Consider the following 24,241-nt stretch of genomic DNA (forward strand, 5'->3'; position numbering starts at 1 on the left):
TTGTACATAGAAGCAGTAATATAGTAGTAATATTCTTGTACATAGGAGCAGTATTATAGTAGTTATATTCTTGTACATAGGAGCAGTATTATAGTAGTTATATTCTTGTACATAGGAGGCAGTATTATAGTAGTTATATTCTTGTACATAGGAGCAGTATTTTAGTAGTTATATACTTGTACATAGGAGGCAGTATTATAGTAGTTATATTATTGTACATAGGAGCAGTATTATAGTAGTTATATTCTTGTACATAGGAGGCAGTATTATAGTAGTTATATTCTTGTACATAGGAGCAGTATTATAGTAGTTATATTCTTGTACATAGGAGCAGTATTATATTAGTTATATTCTTGTACATAGGAGCAGTATTATAGTAGTTATATTCTTGTACATAGGAGCAGTATTATAGTAGTTATATTCTTGTACATAGGAGCAGTATTATAGTAGTTATATTCTTGTACATCGGAGAAGTATTATAGTAGTTATATTCTTGTACATAGGAGCAGTATTATAGTAGTTATATTCTTGTACATAAGAGCAGTATTATAGTAGTTATATTCTTGTACATATGAGGCAGTATTATAGTAGTTATATTCTTGTACATAGGAGCAGTATTATAGTAGTTATATTCTTGTACATAGGAGCAGTATTATAGTAGTTATATTCTTGTACATAGGAGCGGTATTATAGTAGATATATTCTTGTACATAGAGGCAGTATTATAGTAGTTATATTCTTGTACATAGGAGCAGTATTATATTAGTTATATTCTTGTACATAGGAGGCAGTATTATAGTAGTTATATTCTTGTACATAGGAGGCAGTATTATAGTAGTTATATTCTTGTACATAGGAGCAGTATTATAGTAGTTATATTCTTGTACATAGAGGCAGTATTATAGTAGTTATATTCTTGTACATAGGAGCAGTATTATAGTAGTTATATTCTTGTACATAGGAGCGGTATTATAGTAGATATATTCTTGTACATAGAGGCAGTATTATAGTAGTTATATTCTTGTACATAGGAGCGGTATTATAGTAGATATATTCTTGTACATAGAGGCAGTATTATAGTAGTTATATTCTTGTACATAGGAGCAGTATTATATTAGTTATATTCTTGTACATAGGAGGCAGTATTATAGTAGTTATATTCTTGTACATAGGAGGCAGTATTATAGTAGTTATATTCTTGTACATAGGAGCAGTATTATAGTAGTTATATTCTTGTACATAGAGGCAGTATTATAGTAGTTATATTCTTGTACATAGGAGCAGTATTATAGTAGTTATATTCTTGTACATAGGAGGCAGTATTATAGTAGTTATAGTCTTGTACATAGCAGTATTATAGTAGTTATATTCTTGTACATAGGAGCAGTATTATAGTAGTTATATTCTTGTACATAGGAGCAGTATTATAGTAGTTATATTCTTGTACATAGGAGCAGTATTATAGTAGTTATATTCTTGTACATAAGAGCAGTATTATAGTAGTTATATTCTTGTACATAGGAGGCAGTATTATAGTAGTTGTATTCTTGTACATAGGAGGCAGTATTATAGTAGTTATATTCTTGTACATAGGAGGCAGTATTATAGTAGTTATATTCTTGTACATAGGAGCAGTATTATAGTAGTTATATTCTTGTACATAGAGGCAGTATTATAGTAGTTATATTCTTGTACATAGGAGCAGTATTATAGTAGTTATATTCTTGTACATAGGAGGCAGTATTATAGTAGTTATAGTCTTGTACATAGCAGTATTATAGTAGTTATATTCTTGTACATAGGAGCAGTATTATAGTAGTTATATTCTTGTACATAGGAGCAGTATTATAGTAGTTATATTCCTGTACATAGGAGCAGTATTATAGTAGTTATATTCTTGTACATAGGAGCAGTATTATAGTAGTTATATTCTTGTACATAGAGCAGTATTATAGTAGTAATATTCTTGTACATAGGAGCAGTATTATAGTAGTTATATTCTTGTACATAGGAGCAGTATTATAGTAGTTATATTCTTGTACATAGGAGCAGTATTATAGTAGTTATATTCTTGTACATAGGAGCAGTATTATAGTAGTTATATACCTGTACATAGGAGCAGTATTATAGTAGTTATATTCTTGTACATAGGAGCAGTATTATAGTAGTTATATTCTTGTACATAGGAGCAGTATTATAGTAGTTATATTCTTGTACATAGGAGCAGTATTATAGTAGTTATATTCTTGTACATAGGAGCAGTATTATAGTAGTTATATTCTTGTACATAGGAGCAGTATTATAGTAGTTATATTCTTGTACATAGGAGCAGTAATATAGTAGTTATATTCTTGTACATAGGAGGCAGTAGGAGCAGTATTATAGTAGTTATATCCTTGTACATAGGAGGCAGTATTATAGTAGTTATATTCTTGTACATAGGAGGCAGTATTATAGTAGTTATATTCTTGTACATAGGAGCAGTATTATAGTAGTTATATTCTTGTACATAGGAGACAGTATTATAGTAGTTATATTCTTGTACATAGGAGCAGTATTATAGTAGATATATTCTTGTACATAGGAGCAGTATTATAGTAGTTATATTCTTGTACATAGGAGCAGTAATATAGTAGTTATATTCTTGTACATAGGAGGCAGTAGGAGCAGTATTATAGTAGTTATATCCTTGTACATAGGAGCAGTATTATAGTAGTTATATTCCTGTACATAGGAGCAGTATTATAGTAGTTATATTCTTGTACATAGGAGGCAGTATTATAGTAGTTTTATTCTTGTACATAGGAGGCAGTATTATAGTAGTTATATTCTTGTACATAGGAGCAGTATTATAGTAGTTATATTCCTGTACATAGGAGACAGTATTATAGTAGTTATATTCTTGTACATAGGAGCAGTATTATAGTAGTTATATTCTTGTACATACGGGGCAGTATTATAGTAGTTATATTCTTGTACATACGGGGCAGTATTGGCTATGTTTAGTAGTCATACATAGGAGCTGTATAGTAATGATGTGTTCCCATTAGGATAGGTTATGAGTATCAGTTACCCTTTTTTCCAGGCAGATCACAGAAGATTTGTCAGTTTCTATAGGTTTCCAGTTCATGGGGTTGAGCTGTAATACCAGTTGCGGCCACCTCCACGTGTTTGGCGCTGTAAATGATTGGGAAGTTGTGGCAGTAGATGAGGTGATCGCAGTTCTGACATTAGATGAGACATGGAGGCCCTTGTGGCCCCAGGTGCCCCTCACGTGACTCGGCCGCTCCGTCCATTCATTGTGATGCTGTGAGAGACCAGCGGCTGCGTCTTTTCTCTAGAGCATTCGTTCAGTCTCGGTTCAGTGCGGTCACATCACTCATCATGCTGAACGCGTCCTCAGCACATTGAAGGGAAAAGGTCGGGAGAAGCAGAAAATTAATTATAAGTCAGGAGAATCCGGTTCATCTGTCTCGGCAGCGCCAGATGAAGAAATGGCCCTGGAGTAATGCATGGAATGTAATTATCTGCGGGTAAAGACCGTAAATACCTCAGAATATGGCCGACCCCTGCGCAAATCTGCAGCAAACCCATCCAAGCCGCCGACGGGACCCAGCGCTGGGTCTTGACAGTCACACAGAGGCCTCAGATCAACGCTGGAAGGATTCTGCAGGGGCTCGGATCTCTGTGTGGCCCCAGGACCTTAGATGCAGGCCTCGTAATCCATCATAAGACAGCTGAAGTTGTCTCTGTTTCATATTGCTTATAGATTGTAAGCTCCTATGGTCAGGACTTACTTTCCCCCCCCCCCCCCCCCCCCTCCTTGCTCACAGATGTGTGAGAAGGAAGCGTGATACGTAAGTTGGGGTTCACATGGTCAGTTTTTGCTCTGGTTTATGATATTTGGCAGGAGGGCCACATGTTACCTGTACCTTACATACGTGTAGCAATGATTCTATTAATGAAAGCAGAAAAGTGTCCTGAAGATGGACGCTCCCTCTAATTAGACTGCTGTGGTATCAGACTTCAAATAAAGACCGCAGGATTTCCGTGCCTGGAGCCGTCAGAGTCTGGATGTGGTGTCACTATCTCTGAATCCGGGGAGCTGCAGGGATCTTCTAAAGGCACCGCAGCTCTGATCGCTTCTGCTGACAGATCCTGTGACCACCTTCTACTGTATATGGATCAAGAGGCGCACGGGGAAGACCAGAACTGGCCAAACTTTCTGTCTTATTAGTACAAAGTCATGGATGAACCAATAACTTTACTGACACCCATTGTACAGTCTTTATATCCTCTTCATAAGGAGTGCAGTCCGTGTGTACATACATTACTTATCCTGTATTATACTCCAGAGCTGCACTCACTATTCTGCTGGTGCTGTCACTGTGTACATACATTACTTATCCTGTATTATACTCCAGAGCTGCACTCACTATTCTGCTGGTGCAGTCACTGTGTACATACATTACTTATCCTGTACTGATCCTGAGTTACATCCTGTATTATACTCCAGAGCTGCACTTACTATTCTGCTGGTGCAGTCACTGTGTACATGCATTACTTATCCTGTACTGATCCTGAGTTACATCCTGTATTATACTCCAGCGCTGCACTCACTATTCTGCTGGTGCAGTCACTGTGTACATACATTACTTATCCTGTACTGATCCTGAGATACATCCTGTATTATACTCCAGAGCTGCACTCACTATTCTGCTGGTTCAGTCACTGTGTACATACATTACTTATCCTGTACTGATCCTGAGTTACATCCTGTATTATACTCCAGAGCTGCACTCACTATTCTGCTGGTGCAGTCACAGTGTACATAAATTACTTATCCTGTACTGATCCTGAGTTACATCCTGTATTATACTCCAGAGCTGCACTCACTATTCTGCTGGTGCAGTCACTGTGTACATACATTACTTATCCTGTACTGATCCTCAGTTACATCCTGTATTATACTCCAGCGCTGCACTCACTATTCTGCTGGTGCAGTCACTGTGTACATACATTACTTATCCTGTACTGATCCTGAGATACATCCTGTATTATACTCCAGAGCTGCACTCACTATTCTGCTGGTGCAGTCACTGTGTACATTACATTACTTAACCTGTACTGATCCCGAGTTACATCCTGTATTATACTCCAGAGCTGCAGTCACTATTCTGCTGGTGCAGTCACTGTGTACATACATTACTTATCCTGTACTGATCCTGAGTTACATCCTGTATTATACTCCAGAGCTGCACTCACTATTCTGCTGGTGCAGTCACTGTGTACATACATTACTTATACTGTACTGATCCTGAGTTACATCCTGTATTATACTCCAGAGCTGCACTCACTATTCTGCTGGTGCAGTCACTGTGTACATACATTACTTATACTGTACTGATCTTCAGTTACATCCTGTATTATACTCCAGAGCTGCACTCACTATTCTGCTGGTGCAGTCACTGTGTACATACATTACTTATCCTGTACTGATACGGAGTAACATCCTGTATTATACTCCAGAGCTGCACTCACTATTCTGCTGGTGCAGTCACTGTGTACATACATTACTTACCCTGTACTGATCCTGAGTTACATCCTGTATTATACTCCAGAGCTGCACTCACTATTCTGCTGGTGCAATCACTGTGTACATACATTACTTATCCTGTACTGATCCTGAGTTACATCCTGTATTATACTCCAGAGCTGCACTCACTATTCTGCTGGTGCAGTCACTGTGTACATACATTACTTATCCTGTACTGATCCTGAGTTACATCCTGTATTATACTCCAGAGCTGCACTCACTATTCTGCTGGTGCAATCACTGTGTACATACATTACTTATCCTGTACTGATCCTGAGTTACATCCTGTATTATACTCCAGAGCTGCACTCACTATTCTGCTCGTGCAGTCACTGTGTACATACATTACTTATCCTGTACTGATCCTGAGTTACATCCTGTATTATACTCCAGAGCTGCACTCACTATTCTGCTGGTGCAGTCACTGTGTACATACATTACTTATCCTGTACTGATCCTGAGTTACATCCTGTATTATACTCCAGAGCTGCACTCACTATTCTGCTGGTGCAATCACTGTGTACATACATTACTTATCCTGTACTGATCCTGAGTTTTATATATATATATAAATATGGAATGTGTTCTCCATATGCACAGCACATATGCTCTACGCGGTGACATATGATAGATAATATGCATCAGAGAAAAACCCAAGCCATGAGGAGGAGAGAACTGCCTGTAGAGCTCAGAGACAGGATTGTGTGGAGGCTCAGATCTGGAGAAGGGGACAAAGCATTTCTGCTGCACTGAGGGTTCCCCGGAGCACAGTGGTCTCCAGAATTCTTACATGAAAGAAGAAGAGCCTGGACTTGTCCTAGAGCTGCTGCCCCCAAACTAAGAAATCGGGGAGAAGGACCTTAGTAAGAGAGGAGACGGAGAACCCAATGGTCCCTCTGGCTGAGCTCCAGAGATCCTGTGTGCAGATGGGAGAAACTTCCAGAAGGTCGACCATCACGGCAGCCTCCACCAATATGGACTTTATGGCAGAGCAGCTGGAGAGAAGCTCCTTCGTAATGTCTGGAGGAGACCAGGCGCCTCTCATCACCTGCCCAATACCATCCCTACAGTGAAGCATGGTGGTGGCAGCATCATGTCTAGAGGAGACCAGGCGCCGCTCATCCTCTGCCCAATACCATCCCTACAGTGAAGCATGGTGGGGGCAGCATCATGTCTGGAGGAGACCAGGCGCCGCTCATCACCTGCCCAATACCATCCCTACAGTGAAGCATGGTGGTGGCAGCATCATGTCTGGGGGAGACCAGGCGGCGCTCATCTCCTGCCCAATACTATCCCTACAGTGAAGCATGGTGGTGGCAGCATCATGTCTGGAGGAAACCAGGCGCCGCTCATCCTCTGCCCAATACCATCCCTACAGTGAAGCACGGTGGTGGCAGCATCATGTCTGGAGGAACCCAGGCGCCGCTCATCTCCTGCCCAATACCATCTCTACAGGGAAGCATGGTGGTGGCAGCATCATGTCTGGAGGAAACCAGGCGCCGCTCATCCTCTGCCCAATACCATCCCTACAGTGAAGCATGGTGGTGGCAGCATCATGTCTGGAGGAGACCAGGCGCCGCTCATCACCTGCCCAATACCATCCCTACAGTGAAGCATGGTGGTGGCAGCATCATGTCTGGAAGAGACCAGGCGCCGCTCATCAACTGCCCAATACCATCCCTACAGTGAAGCATGGTGGTGGCAGCATCATGTCTGGAGGAGACCATGGGCCCGCTCATCTCCTGCCCAATACCATCCCTACAGTGAAGCATGGTGGTGGCAGCATCATGTCTGGAGGAAACCAGGCGCCGCTCATCCTCTGCCCAATACCATCCCTACAGTGAAGCATGGTGGTGGCAGCATCATGTCTGGAGGAGACCAGGCGCCGCTCATCACCTGCCCAATACCATCCCTACAGTGAAGCATGGTGGTGGCAGCATCATGTCTGGATGAAACCAGGCGCCGCTCATCTCCTGCCCAATACCATCCCTACAGTGAAGCATGGTGGGAGCATCATGTCTGGAGGAGACCAGGCGCCGCTCATCTCCTGCCTAATACCATCCCTACAGTGAAGCATGGTGGGGGCAGCATCATTTCTGGAGGAGACCAGGCGCCGCTCATCCTCTGCCCAATACCATCCCTACAGTGAAGCATGGTGGTGGCAGCATCATGTCTGGAGGAGACCAGGCACCGCTCATCACCTGCCCAATATCATCCCTACAGTGAAGCATGGTGGTGGCAGCATCATGTCTGGAGGAGACCAGGCGCCGCTCATCTCCTGCCCAATACCATCCCTACAGTGAAGCATGGTGGGGGCAGCATCATGTCTGGAGGAGACCAGGCGCCGCTCATCTCCTGCCCAATACCATCCCTACAGTGAAGCACGGTGGTGGCAGCATCATGTCTGGAGGAGACCAGGCGCCGCTCATCTCCTGCCCAATACCATCCCTACAGTGAAGCATGGTGGTGGCAGCATCATGTCTGGAGGAGACCAGGCGCCGCTCATCACCTGCCCAATACCATCCCTACAGTGAAGCATGGTGGGGGCAGCATCATGTCTGGAGGAGACCAGGCGCCGCTCATCACCTGCATAATACCATCCCTACAGTGAAGCATGGTGGTGGCAGCATCATGTCTGGAGGAGACCAGGCGCCGCTCATCTCCTGCCCAATACCATCCCTACAGTGAAGCACGGTGGTGGCAGCATCATGTCTGGAGGAGACCAGGCGCCGCTCATCTCCTGCCCAATACCATCCCTACAGTGAAGCATGGTGGTGGCAGCATCATGTCTGGAGGAGACCAGGCGCCGCTCATCACCTGCCCAATACCATCCCTACAGTGAAGCATGGTGGGGGCAGCATCATGTCTGGAGGAGACCAGGCGCCGCTCATCACCTGCCTAATACCATCCCTACAGAGAAGCATGGTGGGGGCAGTATTATGCTGGGGGGACAGGGAGACCGGTCAGGGTGGAGGAAAAGCTGAATGGAGCAAAGTCCAGAGGTCTTCTTCATGAGAACCTGATCCAGAGCTCTGGTCCTCAGACTGGGCCAAAGGTTTTCCTTCCAACAAGACAATGGTCCTTAGCACACGGCCAGGACAACACAGGAGCGGCTGAGGGACACCTCTGGGAATGTCCTTGAGGGGCCAGAGCTCTGAACCCATGGAACATCTCCAGAGAGACCAGAAGATGGCTGTCCACCGACGGCCTCCATCCAACCTGACAGAGCTGGAGAGGATCTGCAGAGAAGAACGGCCGAAAAACCCCAAATCCAGGTGTAAACCTTGTGGCATCAAGAAGACTGGAGGCTGGAATCGCTGCCAGAGGGGCTGAAGACTTATGTCCTGGGTAGTGAAGGGGCTGAAGACTTATGTCCTGGGTAGTGAAGGGGCTGAAGACTTATGTCCTGGGTAGTAAAGGGACTGCAGACTTATGTCCCGGGTAGTAAAGGGGCTGCAGACTTATGTCCTGGGTAGTGAAGGGGCTGAAGACTTATGTCCTGGGTAGTGAAGGGGCTGAAGACTTATGTCCCGGGTAGTGAAGGGGCTGAAGACTTATGTCCTGGGTAGTGAAGGGGCTGATGACTTATGTCCCGGGTAGTAAAGGGGCTGAAGACTTATGTCCTGAGTAGTGAAGGGGCTGAAGACTTATGTCCCGGGTAGTGAAGGGGCTGCAGACTTATGTTCTGGGTAGTGAAGGGGCTGAAGACTTATGTCCCGGGTAGTAAAGGGGCTGAAGACTTATGTCCTGGGTAGTGAAGGGGCTGAAGACTTATGTCCTGGGTAGTGAAGGGGCTGAAGACTTATGTCCCGGGTAGTGAAGGGGCTGCAGACTTATGTCCTGGGTAGTAAAGGGGCTGAAGACTTATGTCCTGAGTAGTAAAGGGGCTGCAGACTTATGTGCTGGGTAGTGAAGGGGCTGCAGACTTATGTCCTGGGTAGTAAAGGGGATGAAGACTTATGTTCCGGGTAGTAAAGGGGCTGAAGACTTATGTCCCGGGTAGTAAAGGGGCTGAAGACTTATGTCCTGGGTAGTAAAGGGGCTGAAGACTTATGTCCTGGGTAGTAAAGGGGCTGCAGACTTATGTCATTGTGAGGTTTTTCTCAGTAAATCAGTGAATATTTCTCACCTTTTTCTCACTTTCTTATTCTGGGGACTGAAGGCAGAACGATGGGGGAACTGATGGCACAAGGAGCGAGAGGACAGAATGTGAGGACAGTGAGGGGTGTGAGGACTTAGTCTTCAGTCCCTCTGACATGAACATATGTCAATGTACTCATGCAATCATGATTTTAAGAAGAATCTATATCAGATCTGCAGAGAGGTCGCGTAGTGTATACAGTATATAGGTGACATGTACAGGGAGAGGTCGTGCAGTGTATACAGTATATAGGTGACATGTACAGGGAGAGGTCGTGTAGTGTATACAGTATATAGGTGACATCATGTACAGGGAGAGGTCGTGCAGTGTATACAGTATATAGGTGACATCATGTAAAGGGAGAGGTTGTGTAGTGTATACAGTATATAGGTGACATCATGTACAGGGAGAGGTCGTGCAGTGTATACAGTATATAGGTGACATCATGTACAGGGAGAGGTCGTGTAGTGTATACAGTATATAGGTAACATGTACAGGGAGAGGTCGTGCAGTGTATACAGTATATAGGTGACATCATGTACAGGGAGAGGTCGTGTAGTGTATACAGTATATAGGTGACATCATGTACAGGGAGAGGTCGTGCAGTGTATACAGTATATAGGTGACGTCATGTACAGGGAGAGGTCGTGCAGTGTATACTGTATATAGGTGACATGTACAGGGAGAGGTCGTGTAGTGTATACAGTATATAGGTGACATGTACAGGGAGAGGCCGTGTAGTGTATACAGTATATAGGTGACATCATGTACAGGGAGAGGTCGTGTAGTGTATACAGTATATAGGTGACATCATGTACAGGGAGAGGTCGTGCAGTGTATACAGTGTATAGGTGACATCATGTACAGGGAGAGGTCGTGCAGTGTATACAGTGTATAGGTGACATCATGTACAGGGAGAGGTCGTGCAGTGTATACAGTATATAGGTGACATCATGTACAGGGAGAGGTCGTGTAGTGTATACAGTATATAGGTGACGTCATGTACAGGGAGAGGTCGTGTAGTGTATACAGTATATAGGTGACATCATGTACAGGGAGAGGTCGTGTAGTGTATACAGTATATAGGTGACGTCATGTACAGGGAGAGGTCGTGCAGTGTATACAGTATATAGGTGACGTCTTGCTCTCATTCCTTCTTTTCTCCTCCTTTGTTTCCATGGAGATTGAAGCATCTGCATCCACGGTGCCAGGAACAGATGCACATTAACCCTTAGCCTGCTGGATTTTGTCTGTGAGGTCTAATGAGAGAGGTCATAGACTACAGATCCTTCACCGCAGGGTCAGGCGGCCTCAGTATGTCTGCACCCATTACCAGTTTATCTTCCTCAAATGTGCATTGCAGCACAGAGGATTTCAGGAGAGGAGTGTGCTGATCTTGTGGAAGTTACAGGCTGAGAGTTACATAGTGGAAGGAGCAGGGTCCCCAGCAGCACAGAGGATTTCAGTATTCTATTGTGGGTTTTGTGTACACAGTGCCTCTGATTTGCGGTGTCCTGGCGGCCTCCTGCTCGGCAGACGTGTCCTCCGGCAGAACATACTTACTCGTCTCCACTACTCTGTGTAGCACAGTAACATATTATCTCAGCACATTGTTAATGGGATGAGATAAACCGGCTGCATGTGTGAACTGAGATAATCGGATCTGTAGATGGGTGCGGAGGTGTAGGTGGTGCGGACACTGGCGGAGGTGTAGGTGGTGCGGACACTGGCGGAGGTGTAGGTGGTGAGGACACTGGCGGAGGTGTAGGTGGTGAGGACGCTGGCGGAGGTGTAGGTGGTGCGGACACTGGCGGAGGTGTAGGTGGGTGCGGACACTGGCGGAGGTGTAGGTGGTGAGGACACTGGCGGAGGTGTAGGTGGTGAGGACGCTGGCGGAGGTGTAGGTGGTGAGGACACTGGCGGAGGTGTAGGTGGTGAGGACACTGGCGGAGGTGTAGGTGGTGAGGACACTGGCGGAGGTGTAGGTGGTGAGGACGCTGGCGGAGGTGTAGGTGGTGAGGACACTGGCGGAGGTGTAGGTGGTGAGGACACTGGCGGAGGTGTAGGTGGTGAGGACACTGGCGGAGGTGTAGGTGGTGAGGACACTGGCAGAGGTGTAGGTGGTGAGGACACTGGCGGAGGTGTAGGTGGTGCAGACGCTGGCGGAGGTGTAGGTGGTGAGGACACTGGCGGAGGTGTAGGTGGTGCGGACACTGGTGTACAGCAGTGTGGAGTTATTATATAATGAAGTGCCCGCGCTGCCCTATTTCGCCCTGCTCTTGTGAGATTGCGGCGTCCTCAGACACGTGGCGGGCGCTGATGAATGTCCACCTCTTGGGATTCTGTGCTTTGTCCTTATTTTCCACATTTTGCGTTCCTCGTCTCATTAAGCGGCTGATTACCTTCCCCATCTGCCGCCTTCTTCTCTGTGCGGAGGTCTCCAGTGCTGCGCTCAGAAACTGGGTGCAAAACACGTGTCGGGCAAAAAGGGGGCGGTGTGCTTCTGGGTGGGTGTTCTTGGAGAGTAATCTGCAGAAAGCGGGCACCAAAACCCCAGGAGCTCAGTCCTACAGATATCCATTATTAACCTCAGGTGACGTTAGGGCCTCATCATCCAGGACAGGGCGGGTAAGTCATCGCCTTGTCTTTACCCTCGGCCCAATGTGGACAATAGAGCAGAACACGAGAAGGGTCCTAGTGCCTGGCATCCTATGGTCTTCCCCAGTCCGGCCCACTACAATGAGACGCCTGTTGACATAGCAGACGGCAAAGAGGCTCCATACTCCGTAGGTTTGTGGACATTAAGGCCTCAGGCACATGACCATTGTTTTTGTCCGCATCCAATCTGCATTTTTTGCTGGTCGGATGTGGACCCATTCACTTCAGTGGGGCCACAATAGATGTGGACAACACTCCGTGTCCATGAGGTGGCATCCTCAATAATATAGAACCTGTCCTATTCTTGTCTGCGTTACCGAGGACGGGACTGTTCTATTATGGGCCGGACATTACGTTCTGCAGAATGCACGTGGCCCATATCTGCAATTTACAGACCACAAAACAGGCAACGGTTGCGTGCATGAGCCCTGATTGAGCCTCCACCAGGGTCCTCCAGGCCTCGGGCACTGTTCTGTGTTTTCTCCAGCTCCAGGGCGTCCTCCATATGAAGCAGTGACTGGAACGGCGTCTTCTGGATGAGGACCCACTGTGCTAGAGAGTGGGGATATATCTCTGTCCACATTCTGTCGTACAGTGTCCTGCTGGCCCTAGAAGCTGCTAACTGGCATTGTGCAGCTCGTCTATATGAGCCCAGACCGCCCTCTATGACGTGTGGATCCTGCAGGTCATTAGTACAGGGATGCATCCGGTTTACCAGGTCAGCGAGTGATCTACAGACATCTTCCTGGAAAGCTTATGGAATTGGCAAACCAGTAGTAGTAGTAGTAGCTGGCTCTGTGTCCTTATAACAAAGTCCTCTGACCCCCCAGGGTTAGGTTCTAGGGGTTGTCTGGTTCAGAAAACTCTGCACTAAAATAAAATAGGGATGGATGGTCTCCAACTGGGCTCCTCATCAATTACCTGTAAAGTGGTTAGATCAGGGGTCAGCAACCTTCAGCACTGTGGCTGTTGTAAAACTACAACTCCCAGCATGCTCCATTCACTGCTATGGGAGTTCTGAGAGTAGCCAAGCAGCCTGCGGGTAAGTGCTTGGTAAGATGGTGTAAATGTGGCCAGAAGACTCTAAACAGATCCTCAGGGTTGATGTGTTCTCTGTGGTAGATATGGCTGGATTAAGCCTCTCCTGGTCTCTGCAGTCAGCTGTATCTCTGTTCTTCCCATATCTCTCTGCCTCTCCTGGTCTCTGCAGTTAGCTGTAGCCCTGTTCTTCCCATAATCCTCTGCCTCTCCTGGTCTCTGCAGTCAGATGTAGCCCTGTTCTTCCCATATCTCTCTGCCTCTCCTGGTCTCTGCAGTCAGCTGTAGCCCTGTTCTTCCCGTAATCCTCTGCCTCTCCTGGTCTCTGCAGCCAGCTGTAGCCCTGTTCTTCCCATAACCCTCTGCCTCTCCTGGTCTCTGCAGCCAGTTGTAGCCTTGTTCTTCCCATAACCCTCTGCCTCTCCTCGTCTCTGCAGTCAGCTGTAGCCCTGTTCTTCCCATAACCCTCTGCCTCTCCTGGTCTCTGCAGCCAGTTGTAGCCTTGTTCTTCCCATAACCCTCTGCCTCTCCTGGTCTCTGCAGTCAGCTGTAGCCCTGTTCTTCCCATATCTCTCTGCCTCTCCTGGTCTCTGCAGCCAGCTGTAGCCTTGTTCTTCCCATAACCCTCTGCCTCTCCTGGTCTCTGCAGTCAGCTGTAGCCCTGTTCTTCCCATATCTCTCTGCCTCTCCTGGTCTCTGCAGTCAGCTGTAGCCCTGTTTTTCCCATAACCCTCTGCCTCTCCTGGTCTCTGCAGTCAGCTGTAACCCTGTTTTTCCCATAACCCTCTGCCTCTCCTGGTCTCTGCAGCCAGCTGTAGCCCTGTTCTTCCCATAACCCTCTGCCTCTCCTGGTCTCTGCAGTCAGCTGTAGCCCTGTTCTTCCCATAATCCTCTGCCTCTCCTGGTCTCTGCAGTCAGCTGTAGCCCTGTTCTTCCCATAACCCTCTGCCTCTCCTGGTCTCTGCAGTCAGCTGTAGCCCTGTTCTTCCCATAACCCTCTGCCTCTCCTGGTCTCTGCAGCCAGCTGTAACCCTGTTTTTCCCATAACCCTCTGCCTCTCCTGGTCTCTGCAGTCAGCTGTAGCCCTGTTTTTCCCATAACCCTCTGCCTCTCCTGGTCTCTGCAGTCAGCTGAAGCCCTGTTCTTCCCATATCTCTCTGCCTCTCCTGGTCTCTGCAGTCAGCTGTAGCCCTGTTCTTCCCATAATCCTCTGCCTCTCCTGGTCTCTGCAGCCAGCTGTAGCCCTGTTCTTCCCATATCTCTCTGCCTCTCCTGGTCTCTGCAGTCAGCTGTAGCCCTGTTTTTCCCATAACCCTCTGCCTCTCCTGGTCTCTGCAGCCAGCTGTAACCCTGTTCTTCCCATATCTCTCTGCCTCTCCTGGTCTCTGCAGTCAGCTGTAGCCCTGTTCTTCCCATAACTCTCTGCCTCTCCTGGTCTCTGCAGTCAGCTGTAGCCCTGTTCTTCCCATAACTCTCTGCCTCTCCTGGTCTCTGCAGTCAGCTGTAGCCCTGTTCTTCCCATAACCCTCTGCCTCTCCTGGTCTCTGCAGTCAGCTGTAGCCCTGTTCTTCCCATAACTCTCTGCCTCTCCTGGTCTCTGCAGCCAGCTGTAGCCCTGTTCTTCCCATAACCCTCTGCCTCTCCTGGTCTCTGCAGTCAGCTGTAGCCCTGTTCTTCCCATAATCCTCTGCCTCTCCTGGTCTCTGCAGTCAGCTGTAGCCCTGTTCTTCCCATAACCCTCTGCCTCTCCTGGTGTCTGCAGTCAGCTGTAGCCCTGTTCTTCCCATAATCCTCTGCCTCTCCTGGTCTCTGCAGTCAGCTGTAGTCTTGTTCTTCCCATAACCCTCTGCCTCTCCTGGTCTCTGCAGTCAGCTGTAACCCTGTTTTTCCCATAACCCTCTGCCTCTCCTGGTCTCTGCAGCCAGCTGTAGCCCTGTTCTTCCCATAACCCTCTGCCTCTCCTGGTCTCTGCAGTCAGCTGTAGCCCTGTTCTTCCCATAACCCTCTGCCTCTCCTGGTCTCTGCAGCCAGCTGTAACCCTGTTTTTCCCATAACCCTCTGCCTCTCCTGGTCTCTGCAGTCAGCTGTAGCCCTGTTTTTCCCATAACCCTCTGCCTCTCCTGGTCTCTGCAGTCAGCTGTAGCCCTGTTCTTCCCATATCTCTCTGCCTCTCCTGGTCTCTGCAGTCAGCTGTAGCCCTGTTTTTCCCATAACCCTCTGCCTCTCCTGGTCTCTGCAGCCAGCTGTAACCCTGTTCTTCCCATATCTCTCTGCCTCTCCTGGTCTCTGCAGTCAGCTGTAGCCCTGTTCTTCCCATAACTCTCTGCCTCTCCTGGTCTCTGCAGCCAGCTGTAGCCCTGTTCTTCCCATAACTCTCTGCCTCTCCTGGTCTCTGCAGCCAGCTGTAGCCCTGTTCTTCCCATAACTCTCTGCCTCTCCTGGTCTCTGCAGCCAGCTGTAGCCCTGTTCTTCCCATAACCCTCTGCCTCTCCTGGTCTCTGCAGTCAGCTGTAGCCCTGTTCTTCCCATAACCCTCTGCCTCTCCTGGTCTCTGCAGCCAGCTGTAACCCTGTTTTTCCCATAACCCTCTGCCTCTCCTGGTCTCTGCAGTCAGCTGTAGCCCTGTTTTTCCCATAACCCTCTGCCTCTCCTGGTCTCTGCAGTCAGCTGTAGCCCTGTTCTTCCCATATCTCTCTGCCTCTCCTGGTCTCTGCAGTCAGCTGTAGCCCTGTTTTTCCCATAACCCTCTGCCTCTCCTGGTCTCTGCAGCCAGCTGTAACCCTGTTCTTCCCATATCTCTCTGCCTCTCCTGGTCTCTGCAGTCAGCTGTAGCCCTGTTCTTCCCATAACTCTCTGCCTCTCCTGGTCTCTGCAGCCAGCTGTAGCCCTGTTCTTCCCATAACTCTCTGCCTCTCCTGGTCTCTGCAGCCAGCTGTAGCCCTGTTCTTCCCATAACTCTCTGCCTCTCCTGGTCTCTGCAGCCAGCTGTAGCCCTGTTCTTCCCATAACCCTCTGCTTTTCCTGGTCTCTGCAGTCAGCTGTAGCCCTGTTCTTCCCATAATCCACTGCCTCTCCTGGTCTCTGCAGTCAGCTGTAGCCCTGTTCTTCCCATAACCCTCTGCCTCTCCTGGTGTCTGCAGTCAGCTGTAGTCTTGTTCTTCCCATAACCCTCTGCCTCTCCTGGTCTCTGCAGCCAGCTGTAGCCCTGTTCTTCCCATAATCCTCTGCCTCTCCTGGTCTCTGCAGTCAGCTGTAGTCTTGTTCTTCCCATAACCCTCTGCCTCTCCTGGTCTCTGCAGCCAGCTGTAGCCCTGTTCTTCCCTTAACCCTCTGCCTCTCCTGGTCTCTGCAGTCAGCTGTAGCCCTGTTTGTCCCATAACTCTCTGCCTCTCCTGGTCTCTGCAGCCAGCTGTAGCCCTGTTCTTCCCATAACTCTCTGCCTCTCCTGGTCTCTGCAGCCAGCTGTAGCCCTGTTTTTCCCATAACCCTCTGCCTCTCCTGGTCTCTGCAGTCAGCTGTAGCCCTGTTCTTCCCATAACCCTCTGCCTCTCCTGGTCTCTGCAGTCAGCTGTATCTCTGTTCTTCCCATAACTCTCTGCCTCTCCTGGTCTCTGCAGCCAGCTGTAGCCCTGTTCTTCCCATAATCCTCTGCCTCTCCTGGTCTCTGCAGCCAGCTGTAGCCCTGTTCTTCCCATAACCCTCTGCCTCTCCTGGTCTCTGCAGTCAGCTGTAGCCCTGTTCTTCCCATATCTCTCTGCCTCTCCTGGTCTCTGCAGCAAGCTGTAGCCCTGTTCTTCCCATAACCCTCTGCCTCTCCTGGTCTCTGCAGTCAGCTGTATCTCTGTTCTTCCCATAACTCTCTGCCTCTCCTGGTCTCTGCAGCCAGCTGTAGCCCTGTTCTTCCCATAATCCTCTGCCTCTCCTGGTCTCTGCAGCCAGCTGTAGCCCTGTTCTTCCCATAACCCTCTGCCTCTCCTGGTCTCTGCAGTCAGCTGTAGCCTTGTTCTTCCCATATCTCTCTGCCTCTCCTGGTCTCTGCAGCAAGCTGTAGCCCTGTTCTTCCCATAACCCTCTGCCTCTCCTGGTCTCTGCAGTCAGCTGTAGCCCTGTTCTTCCCATATCTCTCTGCCTCTCCTGGTCTCTCCAGTCAGCTGTAGCCCTGTTCTTCCCATAACTCTCTGCCTCTCCTGGTCTCTGCAGCCAGCTGTAACCCTGTTCTTCCCATATCTCTCTGCCTCTCCTGGTCTCTGCAGTCAGCTGTAGCCCTGTTCTTCCCATATCTCTCTGCCTCTCCTGGTCTCTGCAGTCAGCTGTAGCCCTGTTCTTCCCATAACCCTCTGCCTCTCCTGGTCTCTGCAGTCAGCTGTAGCCCTGTTCTTCCCATAACCCTCTGCCTCTCCTGGTCTCTGCAGTCAGCTGTAGCCCTGTTCTTCCCATAACCCTCTGCCTCTCCTGGTCTCTGCAGCCAGCTGTAACCCTGTTCTTCCCATATCTCTCTGCCTCTCCTGGTCTCTGCAGTCAGCTGTAGCCCTGTTCTTCCCATAACCCTCTGCCTCTCCTGGTCTCTGCAGTCAGCTGTAGCCCTGTTCTTCCCATAACCCTCTGCCTCTCCTGGTCTCTGCAGCCAGTTGTAACCCTGTTTTTCCCATAACCCTCTGCCTCTCCTGGTCTCTGCAGTCAGCTGTAGCCCTGTTTTTCCCATAACCCTCTGCCTCTCCTGGTCTCTGCAGTCAGCTGTAGCCCTGTTCTTCCCATATCTCTCTGCCTCTCCTGGTCTCTGCAGTCAGCTGTAGCCCTGTTTTTCCCATAACCCTCTGCCTCTCCTGGTCTCTGCAGCCAGCTGTAACCCTGTTCTTCCCATATCTCTCTGCCTCTCCTGGTCTCTGCAGTCAGCTGTAGCCCTGTTCTTCCCATAACTCTCTGCCTCTCCTGGTCTCTGCAGCCAGCTGTAGCCCTGTTCTTCCCATAACTCTCTGCCTCTCCTGGTCTCTGCAGCCAGCTGTAGCCCTGTTCTTCCCATAACTCTCTGCCTCTCCTGGTCTCTGCAGCCAGCTGTAGCCCTGTTCTTCCCATAACCCTCTGCCTCTCCTGGTCTCTGCAGTCAGCTGTAGCCCTGTTCTTCCCATAACCCTCTGCCTCTCCTGGTCTCTGCAGCCAGCTGTAACCCTGTTTTTCCCATAACCCTCTGCCTCTCCTGGTCTCTGCAGTCAGCTGTAGCCCTGTTTTTCCCATAACCCTCTGCCTCTCCTGGTCTCTGCAGTCAGCTGTAGCCCTGTTCTTCCCATATCTCTCTGCCTCTCCTGGTCTCTGCAGTCAGCTGTAGCCCTGTTCTTCCCATAACCCTCTGCCTCTCCTGGTCTCTGCAGCCAGCTGTAACCCTGTTCTTCCCATATCTCTCTGCCTCTCCTGGTCTCTGCAGTCAGCTGTAGCCCTGTTCTTCCCATAACTCTCTGCCTCTCCTGGTCTCTGCAGCCAGCTGTAGCCCTGTTCTTCCCATAACTCTCTGCCTCTCCTGGTCTCTGCAGCCAGCTGTAGCCCTGTTCTTCCCATAACTCTCTGCCTCTCCTGGTCTCTGCAGCCAGCTGTAGCCCTGTTCTTCCCATAACCCTCTGCTTTTCCTGGTCTCTGCAGTCAGCTGTAGCCCTGTTCTTCCCATAATCCACTGCCTCTCCTGGTCTCTGCAGTCAGCTGTAGCCCTGTTCTTCCCATAACCCTCTGCCTCTCCTGGTGTCTGCAGTCAGCTGTAGTCTTGTTCTTCCCATAACCCTCTGCCTCTCCTGGTCTCTGCAGCCAGCTGTAGCCCTGTTCTTCCCATAATCCTCTGCCTCTCCTGGTCTCTGCAGTCAGCTGTAGTCTTGTTCTTCCCATAACCCTCTGCCTCTCCTGGTCTCTGCAGCCAGCTGTAGCCCTGTTCTTCCCTTAACCCTCTGCCTCTCCTGGTCTCTGCAGTCAGCTGTAGCCCTGTTTGTCCCATAACTCTCTGCCTCTCCTGGTCTCTGCAGCCAGCTGTAGCCCTGTTCTTCCCATAACTCTCTGCCTCTCCTGGTCTCTGCAGCCAGCTGTAGCCCTGTTTTTCCCATAACCCTCTGCCTCTCCTGGTCTCTGCAGTCAGCTGTAACCCTGTTCTTCCCATAACCCTCTGCCTCTCCTGGTCTCTGCAGTCAGCTCTATCTCTGTTCTTCCCATAACTCTCTGCCTCTCCTGGTCTCTGCAGCCAGCTGTAGCCCTGTTCTTCCCATAATCCTCTGCCTCTCCTGGTCTCTGCAGCCAGCTGTAGCCCTGTTCTTCCCATAATCCTCTGCCTCTCCTGGTCTCTGCAGTCAGCTGTAGCCCTGTTCTTCCCATAACTCTCTGCCTCTCCTGGTCTCTGCAGCCAGCTGTAGCCCTGTTCTTCCCATAATCCTCTGCCTCTCCTGGTCTCTGCAGCAAGCTGTAGCCCTGTTCTTCCCATAACTCTCTGCCTCTCCTGGTCTCTGCAGCCAGCTGTAACCCTGTTCTTCCCATATCTCTCTGCCTCTCCTGGTCTCTGCAGTCAGCTGTAGCCCTGTTCTTCCCATATCTCTCTGCCTCTCCTGGTCTCTGCAGTCAGCTGTAGCCCTGTTCTTCCCATAACCCTCTGCCTCTCCTGGTCTCTGCAGTCAGCTGTAGCCCTGTTCTTCCCATAACCCTCTGCCTCTCCTGGTCTCTGCAGCTAGCTGTAGCCCTGTTCTTCCCATAATCCTCTGCCTCTCCTGGTCTCTGCAGTCAGCTGTAGCCCTGTTCTTCCCATAATCCTCTGCCTCTCCTGGTCTCTGCAGTTAGCTGTAGCCCTGTTTTCCCATAATCCTCTGCCTCTCCTGGTCTCTGCAGCCAGCTGTAGCCTTGTTCTTCCCATAATCCTCAGCCTTTCTTGTCGTAGTCTTGTTCTTCCCATAATCCTTTGCCTTCTTCTAATTCTCCATCATTATTTGTATTTTTCAGACAAACAGTTTCTTGTATTTTTCTTCAAACAAGTTCGGAGGAACGAGAGTGGTCGGTACGCGGAGGACTTCCCTTATATCTCCCCCTGTGGCAGGGAGAGGAATTACATTCGCTGTGACGACCGCCCGGTGGTCTTTACCCACCTGCTCAGTGACGAGAGCTTAGAGGCCCAGCACCTGTCATACTGCGGGGGAGGGGACAAGCTGACGGTCAGGTTTGAGCCCGAGAAGCTCCTCATGTTACCTGAGAACGGGCGAGTGTATCACCCGGCCCCGGAGAAGGCTGGAGGCGTTGGACTTGTCAAATCATCGCTGGCCTTTGAGCTGAGTCCTTGCTTTGAGTTTGCGTCAGGTGCCAGTGCTGGTACTCCCATCAGTTTCCACTGGCAGGGGAAGCGTTACCATCTCAGCAATGAGCTCCTCGCCCTCATCTGAGACACCAGAGTCTCCAGGTTTCTTCTGACCCTGAAATGAATTTCTCCTGGGGATCCGCACAGAAGCCGAGAAGACGGAGAAGTGGACATGTTGTGTTCTTGCTGGAGAGGTGAAGAGCGGGGAAAGCCGAGCCCTAAATATGGTCACTCTCATGATGTGGGTTTATACTACAACCCCTAGTCTGTGCTGCCTTACCCTGCGCCCATGAGGCCGATGGGGTGGCATTCAGACTCGGCCTTGCTTGCTCTTGCTGATTACGCACAGTAGGACCGTTTTATTAGTTTTTTTGGTGGTTGTTTTTTTTTTTTCTTTTGGGCATTTTTTAAAAAATGCACTTTTTTGGCTGAACATAGTCCTGCTGAGAAAATGGTGAATGAAGAGTTAACCTCCGTTCAGGAGGGCTTGCAGTAGCGCCCAGTCCCCGTAGCTGTGTAATCCATCTGTACGCCGTCCCGGGCGCTCCCTTCTGCCCTCCAGCGCGGTCGTGAGAAGCGTCACTGCGATGGCTGATAACAGCGAGGTTACAGCGTCGTCGGGCACCGCACCACAATAAATATACACAGTGCCCAGTCTTATGGTTGTATGGTCTCCATGTGTGATCAGCAATGGCTGTCCGAGCTGGTGGAGCAGCATGGAGTGATGCATTCGGTGCTTCCCACTTACCTTGGTGCTGGAGGGGCTATCATTTATAATGGTGACCATGCACATAGCGGGAAATCTCAGCCCTCATAAATCGGGTGTCCCTGTTAGGACCAAACGTCAGTGAACACTGATGGATCCACACCTGGTGGTAAAGTAATGGTCTGCTCCATCTACAGCGAGCCTAGCCACGTCTTCAGATCATAGATCCCTACTGAGAAGACTGCAGGGATCCACTAGTCGGAGCACACAAGGAATATTGATGTAGTAGTGCCGGAGGGTTTGGCAGTATTCCTATGTTATATATGGTGGCTCGGAGAAGGTGGGGGTCAGGATATAGATGCCGATACGTGGGAGGTCTCTGGGGGCGACTTTTCCCATCTTGTCAGACTCCAGAGCAGATTTTACTAGTAACCACTGGAGATGAATAGGAAGTGCTCAGAATGTGGCCCCTGCATTCTCTCCATGAGCTGATACGGAGCCATGGAAACCAGTATGTGGATAGGGGAGCGTTGCCTCCTGTGGTCACACAAGGACCTGATATCTGCATTGTGACAGGGCTGAGAGGTGGGTTAGAAAGATGGGGTAACTGAACCCTAGAAATCTGCTGCCACCTGACCATCATACAGGTCTTTTCCCATTATCCCTGAGATCTGAACAGTGAGGGATCAGCGGGGATCAGACGCTTGTTACATGCAGGGCCCCGGGGGTTGTCCTTTTGTCTCCTGTATAAGAAGCTCAGGATCTGTTATATGGAGGTCACAAGGGCCGGGGCTTTGTAGAAAGTGAGGGTATTGATCCCAGATGCTGCAGATGTTGGATTTGGGTCTCGTCATTGTTTGTGGGGGTCATGATGATGCTCCCTCCCCATTTGGGTAAGATCAGAGGCCACAAACGTAGGGCAGAGGGGAGACCCCATTAGTAACATTGAGGGGGTGGAATATCTTGGGAACTTGTCATCAGGCTGTCAAAGTGGATCCGAATGTATTGGAAAGATTAGACTCAAGCGGGTGCAGAGACTGACCAACAGGAAGGCTTACCACCTTTTAAAGACTGATGCCAACCTAGCGGGGTATTACTGAAAAGCTTGTCACCAAGTCTTCTTCTGACCATGGAACTGTAGGTCCCATAGTCTTCTGTTACAGCTTAGTCCTTGCTCCCCGTTCTTCTTCTGACCAAGGACTTGGCGGCCCCTTAGTCTTCTGTTACAGTCTGGTCCTTGGTCCCTGGTCTTTTTCTGGCCATGGACTTAGAGGGACCCTTAGTCTTATGTTACAGCTTAGTCCTTGCTCCCCGTTCTTCTTCTGACCAAGGACTTGGCGGCCCCTTAGTCTTCTGTTACAGTCTGGTCCTTGGTCCCTGGTCTTTTTCTGGCCATGGACTTAGAGGGACCCTTAGTCTTATGTTACAGCTTAGTCCTTGCTCCCCGTTCTTCTTCTGACCAAGGACTTGGCGGCCCCTTAGTCTTCTGTTACAGTCTGGTCCTTGGTCCCTAGTCTTTTTCTGGCCATGGACTTATAGGGACCCTTAGTCTTATGTTACAACTTAGTCCTTGCTCCCCAGTGTTCTTCTGACCAAAGACTTGGCGGCCCCTTAATCTTCTGTTACAGTCTGGTCCTTGGTTCCTGGTCTTCTTCTGACCATGGACTTGAAGGCTCCTTAGTCTTGTGATACAGTCTGGTCCTTGGTTCCTGGTCTTCTTCTGACCATGGACTTGAAGGCTCCTTAGTCTTCTGGACATGAAGATTGTGATACTATCATCTGCCATGTTGGGCCCGTACCGCCGCCTCTCAGAGGGATGATGAATTCACACTTCTAGCCTCTGTATAATCAGGACATTGTGGCTTCATCCATCAGCCGAGCCGCTGAAGAATGTGCAGCAGATTACATCTAACAGCTGGAGAGCGATATTCATTTCTTCTCATTCTCGCAGATCATGAAAAATGAACGCACAACAGTCAAAAAATGGCGTGAAAACGGAGTATACGCAATGAGGCATCGAAGAGCGCGCGCACAGGAAGTCAGGGGGCAGCTGCTAATGGCTTCCCCAGGTCGTAGGAGGTCCATAAGGAACATAAATCATAGGGGCATAAGAATTTTCTACAGCACTGTACACAGATTTATCACTCCCATCATCCCCAAGTGCAGGAGCTCACAATCTAGTCTCCCTATCTCACACACAAAGTATAACTCCCATCATCCCTGAACCCAGGAGCTCACAATCTAATCTAACCATTCACTGCTCAGTGGTACTACCCACAGGTGAGCAATGTTCATCATGAGACTCCTGGTTCATGAGCTGAATGCCAGTGTCACAGTGAAGACTGACACACAGGCAGTAGTAGGGAGAAGGAGGGAAAAGCAGCAGTGCTAATAATGGTGGCCCTTAGTGATTGCCACAGAAAATCATTTCCTTGCATACATCCTTGATGTAAATGATGGGAGTAGTTGTCACTGATAGGAGAAGCACATGACTTGCGAGCTCCTGGCCTCCATGGCAGTCCATCAGAAGGATCAAAGAGCCGGCCAAGATAATGATGGGAGTGACGAGAGGGTGCACAGCGGACCCACCCCCCAATGACTGTCGCCACAAGATTCTGCACCCTTCATCTCCCACAACCCCTCCCCCAACCTGACACAGACGAGGTGGCTGTGCTTCATTAATAGCCTGGTAGGTGAACCTGACACAGTGGAGAATACAAGGATCCAGGACTGCAAGGAAGGGAGCCTTAGGCCCCTTTCACACGGGCGAGTATTCCGCGCGGATGCGATGCG

At 49.2% G+C, this 24,241-nt stretch overlaps 1 protein-coding gene across 2 annotated transcripts in view; it reads left to right on the plus strand.

Annotated features, from left to right (window-relative positions):
• Positions 1-24,165, plus strand: part of C5H8orf82 (chromosome 5 C8orf82 homolog) — a 62,012-nt gene extending 37,847 nt beyond the window's left edge. Inside the window, exons 3-4 of one of the 2 annotated variants that reach the window (XR_005779042.1) lie at positions 20,394-20,969; positions 21,008-24,165. Coding sequence is in view for 1 of the 2 variants with exons in the window: in XM_040432407.1 (XP_040288341.1) it covers positions 20,394-20,827 (434 nt within the window). In the remaining variant the exon portion in view is untranslated. Of the gene's footprint in view, positions 1-20,393 lie in introns of both variants that reach the window. The other variant, XM_040432407.1, reaches the window with a different exon arrangement.
• Positions 24,166-24,241: the final 76 nt, after the last annotated feature.

Source organism: Bufo bufo, chromosome 5, assembly GCF_905171765.1.
Source record: "Bufo bufo chromosome 5, aBufBuf1.1, whole genome shotgun sequence".
In the NCBI taxonomy this organism is placed as follows: domain Eukaryota; kingdom Metazoa; phylum Chordata; class Amphibia; order Anura; family Bufonidae; genus Bufo; species Bufo bufo.